Here is a 13001-nt window from a genome sequence, read left to right as displayed (position 1 = left end):
TTACTTTATATGCAACCATGCACTGTAGTGAATGGAGTATACAGGTTTAAAAGCATGACCAACTTTTTTATCACATGATAATTAGAACTTACCATATTGGCACCGCGTCCCTTTGAAGCCTAGTGGACATCGGCATATTTGGTCTCCAGTCTCTGCACATCGGCCTCCGTTGAAACATGTATTGGTACCACAAACCCCTGTAGATAACACGTCATAAACCATAATGCTGCAGATGTATCAATGTTTGTGTGCAGTATGGATGATCTCCATCTACTAAGTAGTTAGTAGTTGTACAAAGTTTAATAGCAATATCAAAACTAGCCCTATGTGATACGTAAAATGCTAACACTCACTATGCAGACAGCCTGCTTCTTCATCCTTCTGAGTCCAGCCAGGGCAGCACTTATAGACTGTGTGCAAATCCATGCTGTACACCTGCCTGTACACTGTGTAGTATGCTGTCCTGAGGAGGAGAAAATCTGTTATAGTCACATTTATTATTTCCTAATTCTTTTCAAAATGTTACATTACAAATATTGTGAATTTATCAATGAAGATAAGGAGTGGCTATTTTCAGAGTGAGGCCTGTTATTTCACATTCGAAGCTGCAATGTTTCATATTCATATGCAGGTGAATGAGCTTTGTTACTTTATCTCAAACTATATTCATATTCAGACAAAGAGAGGCCTCAGTGATTCCAGTGGAGCTGATAACTTGCGTATACATGACAAAGGCACTTGACCAGAAACACTTAGACTAAGGCAGTGGGTCAATGTGAGTAAAACCTCCATCCAGACCAAGCCTGTGAATGGAATGTCTTCACTGAATGGTCTGTGATAAAGTCGTCTTTGGGGAAGTATTTTTGCTCTTACCTTCTCTCGTAGCCCACACACCATCTGTGGCTGTTGCAGCCCTGTTTCCACACTTTAACAGTGCGAGTAAAAGCCTGGACACAAGGCTGACGGCCTCCTAACATGGACATCTCCTGGTCAGCACAGACATTTGGCCTGTGCATGGAAAACACACAAAACGAGAAAGAGATGGACAGATGCAATCATGAATTCTGTTTTAGAAATAACAATCAGAATTAATATTTAAAGAACATTATATGTTGTGAGTCCTTTATTTCAAATGTTGTCTGAAGTATGTTGAGGTGCCTGTGTTTGGCTATAGAGCTTCCAATGGTGGCCTAAGCCTCCTGCAGAGCAAATGTATGTATTGTTACAGACATGAATTTACACATGTTCTACACATGTTCATAGTCATCATACACCCTGTCAAACAATTATAAAGCTTCCTGGTTGTTGCAATCTGCTTGATTAAGGTCCAGGAAAAAAAGCCCATGGTATGGACATGCAATAAACAACCAATGAAATTTCACTGCACTTTTTCCCCCCATAATTGTTTGCATGTTCACGTGCATGCAGGCATGTACTGATATGTACATTTTCATTATGTATGTACATTGTACTATGCTGCACTCTGTTTTGTCAGTGCAGGTATCCTAAATTATCCGGAGCTGTCCTTCTCCATAAACCATCTGGCTTCAATACAAAGCAGCCAGAAGTTCATTAGAGGAAGTATTCAGCTTCTCCAGTAATGAGAACTAGCCTTCAGTCATGTCCAGCACAGTGTATTTAAATTCGGAAACCTCTGGTAGAGTATAATATCCACAAAACGAATCACGTTCCAAGCTATTATGCAGAAGCAAGTTATGGCAGTGCAATAAAACACACATCTATCCTCATGGGGACCAGAAAGAGCGACTCCTAGAGGATACTGAACACAATAAATTACAACACACTAACAGAGAAACGAAAGGATATAGGCTATTATTTGTAAAAGTTGGGCTGTGTAAATACCTGCCTTAAAATGAAGGCTGTAAGGAACGTTACTTCTGTCTCATTAAAAGAATGCAAACGGAAAACTTTGTCTTTAAAATGATTATTTAGCTGCAATCTAATAAGAACCAGTTAAAAACACAGGACACGAATTTATTTAAAACACGTCACTTACATGCCAAGCTGCAGCTCCAAAGGTGATGCCACGTGCATGATGCTGAAAAATATCACACACAAAATATCTGGGAACATAATTTCAGCCAGTTACAGACACGGAGAGAAGTATTCAATCGGCGTTGCCTCTGTGTCCATCAAATGAAGAGCATCCTGATATTTAGGGAAGTCCGCTTCAAGTCATGACTCAAAAGTTGACTATTTTTCTTGCATTAGTATTTCCCACGTTCCGAACGTTATTTACCGTTTACTGGTTAGGCAGAGTGAGGACTCGTCTCATGTCAATCGCAGCAGAATGACTCCCGAGTTAATGCACCACCCACAGTCGCTAAGGGGCCACCTCCCAAAACCCGACGAGAGGGACCTGTGCATGGCCATCATCGACTTTTAGTTTTAATAAACACATAATGTGGTAGAAAAGCTTGGTATAAAAATAAATCTAGCCCAAAGCTTTCTTATAAATATATCATATCATACTCCCATGTGTACGAAAATGAGAGTGGACTAGGCATTAAAGAAATACAAGAAAAACATCAACCTGCATAATTTATATAATAAAATACCCTATTATGTATTTAACAAAAAATATTAGAATAGATGCAAATCCAGTTTAATGATCCATCTCAGAAAAAAGTTTCACAGCAGCAAAAAAAGGACAGCAAATGCTAGGTTGTATAAATAAATAAGGATAAAAAAAATGGAATAATATATAGGCCTACTAGTAGCCTGTATAAACCGTTAAAACAAAACAAAATATAAATTATCAAACTTAATTGATAATGAACTTAGTATTGTTTAGAAATGTATGAATTGGGTACATTTGATTACATCAAAATAATTTGTCACCGTCATTGTTGACATATCGAAACAAAAAATGAATTTAACTTAACAAAATTAAACAATTAATCTCATGTTTGTGCTTTTAATTTAGGCGCTTGGTGCAAGTGCTGTCACTTCCTCCCGAGCTGTTACTTCACTTCCTGTTAGTACAGACAGAGGAAGAAGAGAGGAGGTTCCCCTCTCATATCAACACAAGGAGATGCCTGACAGCTACATCATCTGTAATACCTACACTTAATTGTACTATCTAGTATATTTAGGTGTTTTATTTTGGATTTGATAAATAATTCATCTTAGACTACGAAGCTATCCAAACCAAACGGTAAGAAACCGAAACTAACGCGCTAACGTTAGCTTGAAATGGCGCTAATGTGTTTTCTAGCTGTCAAACCTAAACTAACATGTTAGCTTCAGGATTTTATTAAGATATCCTAATGGTAATTTAACCACTGAACTAGACAGGAGGAGTTTACTGATAACTGCAAACACTGGTGAATGTTACTTTGAAAGGTAATCATGTATTAGCTTCACTGGTGTTACTTCAGTGTATCCTCGTCGGTATATTAGCATAATGTTAGCATTCATGTTAAATAAAGGCATATCTTGTAATGCGAGCTGCAACTTCCGCAGCTCTTATCTGACACAGTGTTACTATCAACCTTTCCTTTTGTCCGTTGGCAAAGTCAGAAGACACAAAGTTATCATCATATGATAGTGTCACGGGAGTCTTCATCTCCTTCTCCTGCCTACAGCTCACCAGCTGAACCAATATTTCCATTAGGAGATCATTGAAAGGATGGGTGTTTCTGTATCCATAAGTAGCAGGTGTAGTTTGAAATCACTTGCCAACAGGTATGCAGTCTAACATGTTAAACTGGACTGAAAAAGAAAGTGAAATCAGAACACAGGGATTTCTCATGTTGGCATGTTTTCTGCCCTTGTTGACCTTTTTGTTGCTAACAATAAGCTTGTGTCGTTGAACAAATCATTCCACACAGCCAAATGAACGGAGCAGCATTCCCCTCCCCCACGGCAGAGATGGCGGAGATGAACCGTATCCAGTATGAGCTGGAGTACACTGAAGGTATCAGCCAGAGGATGCGCATCCCTGAGATGCTCAAAGTGGCTCCTCAAAGCCACGAGGATCCTAATCTTGGATCTCAGGAGGTCCCTCACAGTGTCATCATGCAAGTCCCAGAGAGGATTGTGATCTCAGGTCAGTATGCTGTTAATCATTTTGCAACACACTGAACATCAGTGACTGTCGGCTGACTGTAAACCTATTTATTATTATGTGGCTTTATTACAGCCATTGACAGATACTAGATGTGCCTCTATCAGTGGCCCTGGACTTTGTCCATTTCCTGCATTAATGTCATGTCGATTATTTTAAAGCAGGTTTTTTAAGACTGAAAATTAAACAAATTCAACAGGCACAGTGGCATGTTGGTTAACTACACTTGTACAGCAAGAAGAATTATTCAACTTACCTTTTCATATCACAGTTTAATGTTTTAATGAAGTGAAGTAAAAATGTATCAAACGTTCATTTAAAACTCCACTTCACACTTGTATCTGTTAGGAGACAATAGTGACCCCCAGTTCCCCAGACCCAGAGACCTGGACCTCATCCAGTCAACACCCCTAGAGAGCCTGTCACTGAAGACTCCCCCCAGAGTCCTAACCCTCAGTGACCGGCCCCTGGATTTTATGGAAGAGGAGCAGCGGCCAGCCCCAGACAGCGAGGAGGGGGTAAGTGATAAAGCTATATATATATATATATTGTCACTTAGGACACTCCATGAAATCCACTCATTCTCTTACAGCAAAACACATTTGAATGTATGTTATTATTACTTTTTGTAGTTGCGGCCCCAAGGACGATCAAGGCGGGAACGCTCGGCCAGTGAGAATGCTGCCGCTCGCCACAGCAGCCAGCTGGTGCACAACGACTCAGCGTGAGTACTGGCCTGAATATACCACCATTAGCTTGGTACCAGCTCTATTTTAACTCATATATGCATACACCAGCATGATGCATCTTTCTTTTACGTCCCTTTTTCTTTGTGATGCTGCTGGTGATCTGTTGTCTGTGGCGTTCTAAAGTTTGTTTCCTCTTGGAGCTTCTGATGTGAATGCACAATTTATCTGTTTTGTTGCTGACAATAATCCATTAACACCAGGATTTTGAAGTTTTGATGCACTAATCTTGATTTGATCATCATCACCGTTGTAAAATACATTCAGGATGACTGGAAAAGGATGGAAATAATTGCCATTTAGTGTATGTACAAACTGAAAGGCCACATTCCCTAATTTGCAACACTGCAGGACACAAAACAAAACACATTCAAATACTTTTAAAGGATAATTGTCATGCAAAGCTATTTTTGATTTCAAGCATACAAGCAATGTTAGCATATACTATAAACAGATTTTCACAGATCTGGGCAAATGCTTTTCCTAAGTACAGCTGCATGTGATGTCTTTGAACTACTCATGAGGTTGCCACCTATTGCAAGGCTTGAACTATGAACAAGATGTTGATCTGTCCTGAGTAATATAATCCAGATTGGTTTCTCAAAGTAAATACATTCACGTCCTTCCTGTTTTTGTTGGGTGCATTACATGTGAGTACAGCATTGTTAATGGTTGGCAGGTTAAATCTTTGTATGTCATTGCAACTTTAATTTTTAATTACTTTCACTCAGTTGCAATCTTTAACAAAGTCAGAAGTTGAGAACAGTTCCTTTTCCTTATTCCTCTCCCTTCTCCTTCCTTTCTTTCTTCTTTTATCCTTTTCTTCCCCCTTTCCTCTGAATTGGCTGCTCTTAATGGTGGGCACTGAGCAGTGCGACCCTCTCCCCCCCAGCCACTCTCCACCCCTGTCCCCCTCTCACCGTGACTGAAGAAGAACACAACCTGTACAGCGCTAGTGGTGTTCTATCTTTCCTCCAGTCCACTACACGTCGGGCCTACCAGCAGGTCCTGGAGGTTTTGGATGAGAACCCTCGCAGGTGACCTTGCAATCGTCCAGTCATTTATATTTTGTTTTACTTTGGCTCATTAGGTATTGGTCAGAGAGGGCTGTATCACATTTTCTTCAAAGTCACTTAAAACCCCTTGTTTTCGGACAGTGATTGGTGTTTCTGAAATGTTGGGCGGCTTTAGTAATGCTGGAATAGTTTGATGTGTGTGAGTGGAAAGCTCAAGCAACATATAACCATTTTCTAACGGAGTATTTGTAACATTCAGTAACAATATTAATCCAGCATCTAATCATCAGAATGTTGCGATTTTTGCCTATTGTGCCATTTGAGTCTGTGGGAGGCCATTACCACGGCTCAGTGTATTGGTTGTTATTGAACAAGTAAATTATGAAAATGGTGGCTGACTGGTTTGTTTAGATTGTACTAAGCATTGACTCTTCTAAAATGTATCTTTTACTTTGGAAGAATGTTAATGTTCCCCTTTCGGAAAATAAGTTTCAATCAGGAAAAACATCTGCAGGGCATATGGATCTAGTTCAAAGGCCTTTATCTGAGCAGACAGAAAAATACCGACAGAAACACTTCAGCTCAAGCCTTCTTTAGGGTTTCCAATCATTTGAATCTTGAGGACTATTTGTCCTATATGTCTTTTAATAAATAAAATTACAAATTTTACATTGTTAAAGTCCTAGAAAGATTAGCCTGTTGATTTCCAGGACAGTACAAAAGGTGCAGTTTTAAGAAGTACATGTGATGCGTGTGCATCTTTGCAACACAGTACCATATGTATCTTTCTCTATCTTTCTTATTTTCCCCTTCTCCCACCCCTATCTTTCCCCACCTCTGTAGCAAACCATCACTTCGAGGGGGGTCGGCCTCAAGCTCCAACCCCCTGCATGAATCCAGGTAATCTCACCTGGCAAACTTCCGTCTGATCCTTTGTCCTTTTCTTCATCCTTTCCTACCTTCCATTCTCACTTCAGACAGAGAATTAAGATCCTGCTTGAAAACATCTATTAAAATAATGTTGTGGTTAAGTTGCGCGATAATTATGCTACCTTAATAATACACTCTGAGGTGGTGAAATTGTGTGATTCCCAAACCAACTGTTGCCTTTTCCAGGCTTGCATTGTCAACATATGAAGCGTCAATGGATGGAGGGCCCGATGACATGACCGTGGTCGATGCAACCACACTTCGACGTCAGGTTAGTTCATAACATATGCTTCATCTCCATCTTGTGGTGTAAAACCTACTTGGTGAAAAACCTAAGCCTGAAAAACATGTTTGTTTTTATCTTCAGCTCATCAAGTTAAACCGGAGACTCCAACATTTGGAAGAGGAGAACAAGGAGCGAGCGAAGCGAGAGATGATCCTGTACTCGGTCACCGTAGCTTTCTGGCTCGTCAACACCTGGGTGTGGTTGCGGCGTTAGAGCCGACCCGTATTTCTGTCTGGACAGAAGAACGTATTATTCCCTTATTCTATGTGTCAAATATTAGCTTTGCGCTGCACTCAGTCCCTGTGTGAGGAAAACCTTGACACACATGCACTAGCCTGTTGCGCACAGGGCTGATATTTTGATTTTGTTTATTTAAAACATGTACAGTTTTATTTTTTTACTCTTATTTGGTCCGGTCTCAAGTGTTCTCATGTTTTGGTTTTATTCGAAATCTTCTTGCTCAATGCTAAGCATGACTTGTTGTAAATATTTGCTCATGTCACTCCAGAGATACAGTATAGAATTGTTTACCAATATAGAAAAACTGAGCTGCAATGTGGAGATGTAACATGTTGAATATTTATTGCAGAGAGAGTGATATGTGACTTAAACTGGGATATGTATACATTTAGTAAAACTATACATCTGATGTGTTGTCCTGTATTTTTATTGTGTTTAATGTAATGCACACATCACTATAATGTTCCTGGTACAACCACATAAACAGAACAGACCGACATCTTTAAAATATCCTAGACATCAAATTGCCTTTCTATATATTTTAACAACTCAGTAATCATTTTGATAATTAATGCTGTGCCCTGACTGGATTTATCGTGGTCTAACACAGCCGATCTACTGCCTGTCATAGAGTCAGTCTAGCTCCTCAATCAAACAGCGTGGTGGAAAGTAGGCTGGAGCTTTTTTGGCCTCTTCCTCTGGTTCAAAAATCAGTGGCTCAAATGCCTCCCCATCCTCTTGATACACCAGTGATGAAGAACTGCTAGATACCCCAGCTGTTCTGTTGCAGCCTCTCATTAAGAACAATGAATTTTTGATGCTCTCACTCTGTTTCCCCGTTGGCTCATCCTCTTCATTGCCTCCTGATATGACCTCTATCTTTGGTTTGATCGCTTGCTGAGAAGAGAACATCTCTGTGAAGTCTTCTGTGTCCACATCCTCCAGATCAGGAAGGTCATCAATACACAGTGAGTGATGTAATGGAAGGTGAATGGTTTCCAGCTGCTCTTCATCTTCTAGCTCTGTAACCAACGGTCCAGGACCATGAGCTGGTACGTGCTCGTCTGCTTCAGGTGGAGCTGCCCTGATGAGAGAGGGCTGTTTCTTTTCAAAATGCTCTCTCTCTTCTTCGTTTGTCAAGCACAGGATTCCACGTGACTGGTTTTGTTGTCTTTTCTCTTGCTCTGTATGTTCTGGCTCTAACATCTCTCCTGCAAGGCTTTCTAGATCTTTTGCTGATTGCTCTGGATTTTCTCTTTCTTCCAACTGCTCTTCTTCTACATGTTCGCTGTCTGGTTGATGTTCATAGTCGCACTCTGTTGATTGACTCTGCAAGAACTCTTCATGGGCATCCAGGCTGTCCTGCAGAAAGGCTTGGATCTTCTCTCCTCGTGATGAACTCAAAATCTGAGTGTCCTTTTCTTCACATGGAGTGTCTGGAGGGGAAGAAGCCTCAGCCATCCCTGAGATGAAAGAAAATATAATTTTTACAATGCAAATTCACTTCACTTGTGTATATGTGTAGTAAATGTTGAAAACAGTTCACCTTTCTCCTGAAGCTCTCGAAGGTGCTGTCTCTCCCGGGCGTCCTTCCTTATCTTGGCCATGCTATCCAAGCTGTCCTGAATTTTCCTCCTCTCTCGTGTTTCCCATTGCTCCCTCTCTTTGCGCTCCCCATCCAGCCCTCCAACCGCCCATGCCTCTGCGCAGGCCCTGTCTTTGGGGAACACGGGGCGATCATCCAGGAAAGTGAGCTGCTTAAGGCGCACAATCATGGTCTTCCTGTAGTTTGGGATTTTTTTTACTATGTCATTTCCCATTAGATTTAACACTCGTAGTTCTGGCATGGCCTCGAGTACATTCAGGATCTCAGGGTCATATAACATATTGTGAGACAAGTCCAGCACACTGATTGCCTTACACTGACTCAGATGCTCTATGTCTCCCACAGTCTCCAGCTTGTTATGGGCTATCTGCAGAGTGCTCAGGTCAGGAAGGCAGGAGATGTTCTCTATGATGTGAATGTAGTTGTTGGAGATATTCAAGGTGCAAAGCTTTTTCAGGGGTTCAAGGTTTTCTAGCTTGTGTATGAGGTTCTGCTGAAGGAACAAGCAGCGCAGGTCAGTCTGGGTGTCCAGGTTCTCAATACGCTGAAGACCATTGCTTTCCAGCCAGAGACACCTCAGTCCTGTGTACTCCTCTAAGTTCTCAATGTTGGAGAAGCCTTTGAAATGCAGATACAATGTGTCATTTAGGCAAGGTGTTGAGTAGAGTTTGTTCTGCTTACAGTGGTCTTTGAGGAATTTCTTGGTCATTCTTGGTCCTGAATATTTTTCTTTTTTCTCTTGAAGTGGGCTTTGAGTTTTTTCGTCATTTTCCTTGTTTTCTTGAGCTTCATCCTTTGTCATGGCATCCACTCCCTCTTTGATTAGGGAACTGATTTCGGCATCTCCGCTTTCCATTTGGGTCGCTGTCAACATTTGATCTCCCATCATTTCATGGACTGCAGCAGTGGACATCACAAAAATATATCAAATCAACGAGCAGGACAAATAGAAATAATCTACACTAACTTTTAGTATATATTATAGCAGTATAGCAGTTCGTAAGATGTGTTGTCAATAGAATCTCTCGCAGCAGTCCGCTTTGTTAGCCAACGTTGGTTAACGTTTATGTTTGTTACCATGGTTACGCTTGGTCATTTGAGGTTAGGACCTCTCCGGCTTGCCGGATGTTGTTTCTTGTTCTTAGTCGGACAGCTTTGGCTGTTGCACTGCGCTGTCAGTGGTCAACATGGCGTCCGGGTACATACTAAATCGTGGTGTGCTTACATTAGGAATTCACTGTCAGCGTGTTTGCAGGAACATAACATTATCGCAGGTTAGAGAGAAGAAGCGATGGATGAAAGCGTACACATACCTCATGGCAAGGAAGTTAAAGCTCGAAGGACCTCCAGCGCCGAAGCCACGGTAAGGCTAACGCCAGTTAGCTAACACAAGAGTTCACCAGAGAGCATCTCAAGGCCATTAATGTATATGATACATAGGACAGTGTGGTTTTAATGACCTTAGCCGAATGAGTAGACTAGACACTGAAAGCAGTATAGTTGCATTGCACACATTGGCAGTGCAGATAAGTGGTTTATAATCACTAGGTAGCTAGGTAGCATGGCTCCTTCGAACAGTTCCTATTTGTATCTAATTTAATCTGTGATTATAATTTATTGTTCATGATAACATTTAAACCGTAAAGTCTCTGATCCTCAAAGTCAGTTTTTTTTCCTGCAAATAAAAAAAAGTATGAATTCTAGTGATCATTAGGGAGGTATGTCTGCTCAGCTCAAACACAGTATTTGTAGAGAAAGTCAGGACTCCATAGTTTAATTATTTTTTTTACTGTCTTTCAGCTCTCTACAGCCACACTGGGATTATCATGCTGAGGTCCAGGCTTTCAGCACTCGCCTCCAAGAGAACTTCTCCCTTGAGCTGCTGAAAACAGCATTTGTCAATCCTTGTTACCTGCAGGCGGAGCAAGAGAGGAGACAGGAGTTAGGCGTGGACTCTGAGACCACCGCTCTTGTTTTGAAAGACAACATCCATCTGAGTAAAAATGGAGCGGAATTCACCAAAAGCTTCTTGACCGACTGGTGCAGGGCCAGCTTTCCGAGCCTGCCAACTGAGGGAGTGGAGAGTATTGTAGGGCACCTCACCAGTTCAGCAGTCATAGCCCATGTAGCAAGAAATCTCGGCATTGAAGACCTAACAATGAGTGCAGAGTGTCCTGTTCCTGATGATGTGCTATATTCTACGCTCATGGCAGTGACCGGAGCTCTACAAGAGAGCAGTGGTGCAGAGCGAACTGGATTTTTCCTCAGGGTAAGAAGCTCAAGGCAGAGCATTGTTGTTAATTATATTAACAATAATATTAACAATAATGTTTTCTTAAAGAAATGATCATGCATCCAACTAATGACACTCAAATGGGAAGAAGTATGACTTTGTTCTTTTTTTTCCTCCTTCACCTTCATCTGCTCCCCTGTCTTTAGGACTTCCTGGTCACTCAGCTGATAGGGAAGGACCTGTTTGATATGTGGACAATTGTCAACCCCATGGGACAACTGATGAAGGAGCTTACTGACAGGAACATTCCTCTGCCAGAGCCTCGCCTTATCAGGTCTGCTGGAGCCAGCACCGTCCTGCCGCTGTACTTTGTGGGCTTGTACAGGTATGTGGGCTGTCCTGAATGCTGTTAACCCAAATTACAGTTAAGGAAGATTGAAAAATCTGTAACTGTAAAATCAAAGGGTTGAAGTCAGAGCTGACCTGCCCAAACGCTTAGTTATACTTTGAAGTTTGAGTGAGATTCATATATTCACAACAGACTAAATGATTAAAAGTTATTTGTGTCTAATCTGCCTATTTTACCAATTTTTGTATTTGTTTTCCTGTGTGTTCATTTAGCGACAAGAAGCTTCTGGCTCAGGGTCCAGGAGAGACACTTCTAGCAGCCGAGGAAGAAGCAGCACGTGTTGCTCTTAGGAAACTCTACGGATATACTGAGAACCACAGGCCGTTTGACTTCTCTCCACCACAGCAACATCAACAGCCTTTAATTCAGTCTGTCATTACCAATTAAAAAAGTAACAACCATCTTGCTGCAGCAATAAGTCATTTAATGGGAGTGCATCTAGTACATCTGGTTTGCAGACATTAAAAACCTTCAAGAGTCTGTTGGTCTCATAGTTTACCTTGGCTGTTACCTATAGGTTTAGCAGTCCATGGCACAAAATATACTTGATATCTGGTTGTCCTTGTAAATAATACAGTTGGAAATTGGAGTTACTTACATGTGTATCTATAATAAATCTTATGTACAAGTATGTGTATTTGTACATCATATTTTTTTTCATGCATTTTGAATCATGTTTTCTTCCATACTAAAATGTTTCCTGAAACATTAAAAATGTTCCCATTGTGGCATCAATAAATGTTTATTTCATATTCTTATAACAGATTAATGTGTTGAGATACAGTTTATACTTACATCGTTTGTGGTGTATTACGTATGTTTACTTTGCGGGTTTTTTGGCTAAAGGATTCGAATAGGAATTTCCATTTTAAATTTTAAATAGGTAATCTCCCCTCTTTCCATAGTCTGACAGTGGCAATACCAATCCGCATAGTGGCGCTAATGTGTTAAAGAGACAAGTAGCGTGCTGTAGACTGTACAACCAAGGAAATCACATTTAAGGGACAAGATAGTTCACGTCTTTTTTTAACCTTCGCACTTTGTAATGAAGTGAGGATATTCTTTGAATAAGTTATCTTGTGTAAGCTCTGTTTGCATTAGTGTTTCAATGAAGTCAAAACCACAGATGAATTTACACACAGTAACCAAGAGAATATAAACAAATGTTGGTCTTCGACACCGGTCAAAACTGCGTAGTACGCAGTGCGTTACACGACATCGGAGCAACATGCTGTAGCCCATGATGAAGTAATACCGGCACCTTAGTTGTATCTGGATAAAAAAAATAGTTGCAAACATCTTATTCGCAAGGAATATGAGACACTCATATTTGTCCCTGCCCCAAAAAAGAGGCGATGTGGTCTGCGTAGCGGGATTTAAACGAAAGCGGAAGTCGACAGCAGGAAGCCGCTTGTTCCGTTAGAAGCCGCGATCCAACGCCTCAA

At 40.9% G+C, this 13001-nt stretch overlaps 4 protein-coding genes across 5 annotated transcripts in view; 2 read left to right on the top strand and 2 right to left on the bottom strand.

Annotated features, from left to right (window-relative positions):
• Positions 1–2094, bottom strand: part of egfem1 (EGF-like and EMI domain containing 1) — a 55692-nt gene extending 53598 nt beyond the window's left edge. Inside the window, exons 1-4 of the mRNA XM_069668623.1 lie at positions 2018–2094; positions 874–1008; positions 354–463; positions 93–197 (exon numbers count right to left, since the gene is read on the bottom strand). Of these exons, the coding sequence (XP_069524724.1) occupies positions 93–197; positions 354–463; positions 874–1008; positions 2018–2094 (427 nt within the window). The remainder of the gene's footprint in view (positions 1–92; positions 198–353; positions 464–873; positions 1009–2017) is intronic.
• A 917-nt stretch (positions 2095–3011) lies between these two features.
• On the top strand, positions 3012–7717 carry mffa (mitochondrial fission factor a). 2 transcript variants are annotated; one of them, XM_069668454.1, is made up of 8 exons: positions 3012–3178; positions 3855–4072; positions 4439–4608; positions 4723–4814; positions 5709–5873; positions 6696–6752; positions 6969–7053; positions 7150–7717. In XM_069668454.1, exons 2-8 carry the CDS (start codon positions 3859–3861, stop codon positions 7279–7281), a joined length of 915 nt encoding a protein of 304 aa, XP_069524555.1. In that variant the 5' UTR covers positions 3012–3178; positions 3855–3858; the 3' UTR covers positions 7282–7717. The 2 variants fall into 2 exon arrangements, with proteins under 2 accessions (XP_069524555.1, XP_069524556.1); XM_069668455.1 differs by lacking the exons at positions 5709–5873; positions 6696–6752.
• Positions 7718–7941: 224 nt separating this feature from the next.
• dnaaf1 (dynein axonemal assembly factor 1) lies at positions 7942–9800 on the bottom strand. Its single transcript, XM_069669135.1, has 2 exons — positions 8855–9800; positions 7942–8771 (listed from the first exon to the last, which is right to left on the bottom strand). Exons 1-2 carry the CDS (start codon positions 9798–9800, stop codon positions 7942–7944), a joined length of 1776 nt encoding a protein of 591 aa, XP_069525236.1.
• Positions 9801–10096: 296 nt separating this feature from the next.
• Positions 10097–12280, top strand: mrpl44 (mitochondrial ribosomal protein L44). The gene is made up of 4 exons (XM_069668870.1): positions 10097–10277; positions 10715–11183; positions 11354–11532; positions 11769–12280. The coding sequence occupies exons 1-4, from the start codon at positions 10102–10104 to the stop codon at positions 11941–11943; spliced, it is 999 nt and encodes a 332-aa protein (XP_069524971.1). The 5' UTR covers positions 10097–10101; the 3' UTR covers positions 11944–12280.
• Positions 12281–13001: the final 721 nt, after the last annotated feature.

Source organism: Semicossyphus pulcher, unplaced genomic scaffold (assembly GCF_022749685.1).
Source record: "Semicossyphus pulcher isolate SPU_LCO1_2020_fin unplaced genomic scaffold, fSemPul1.0.p SCAF_19, whole genome shotgun sequence".
Classification (NCBI taxonomy): Eukaryota; Metazoa; Chordata; class Actinopteri; order Labriformes; family Labridae; genus Semicossyphus; species Semicossyphus pulcher.
The sequence above is the reverse complement of the archived record's forward strand: the minus strand, read 5'-3'. Positions and strand labels throughout refer to the sequence as shown.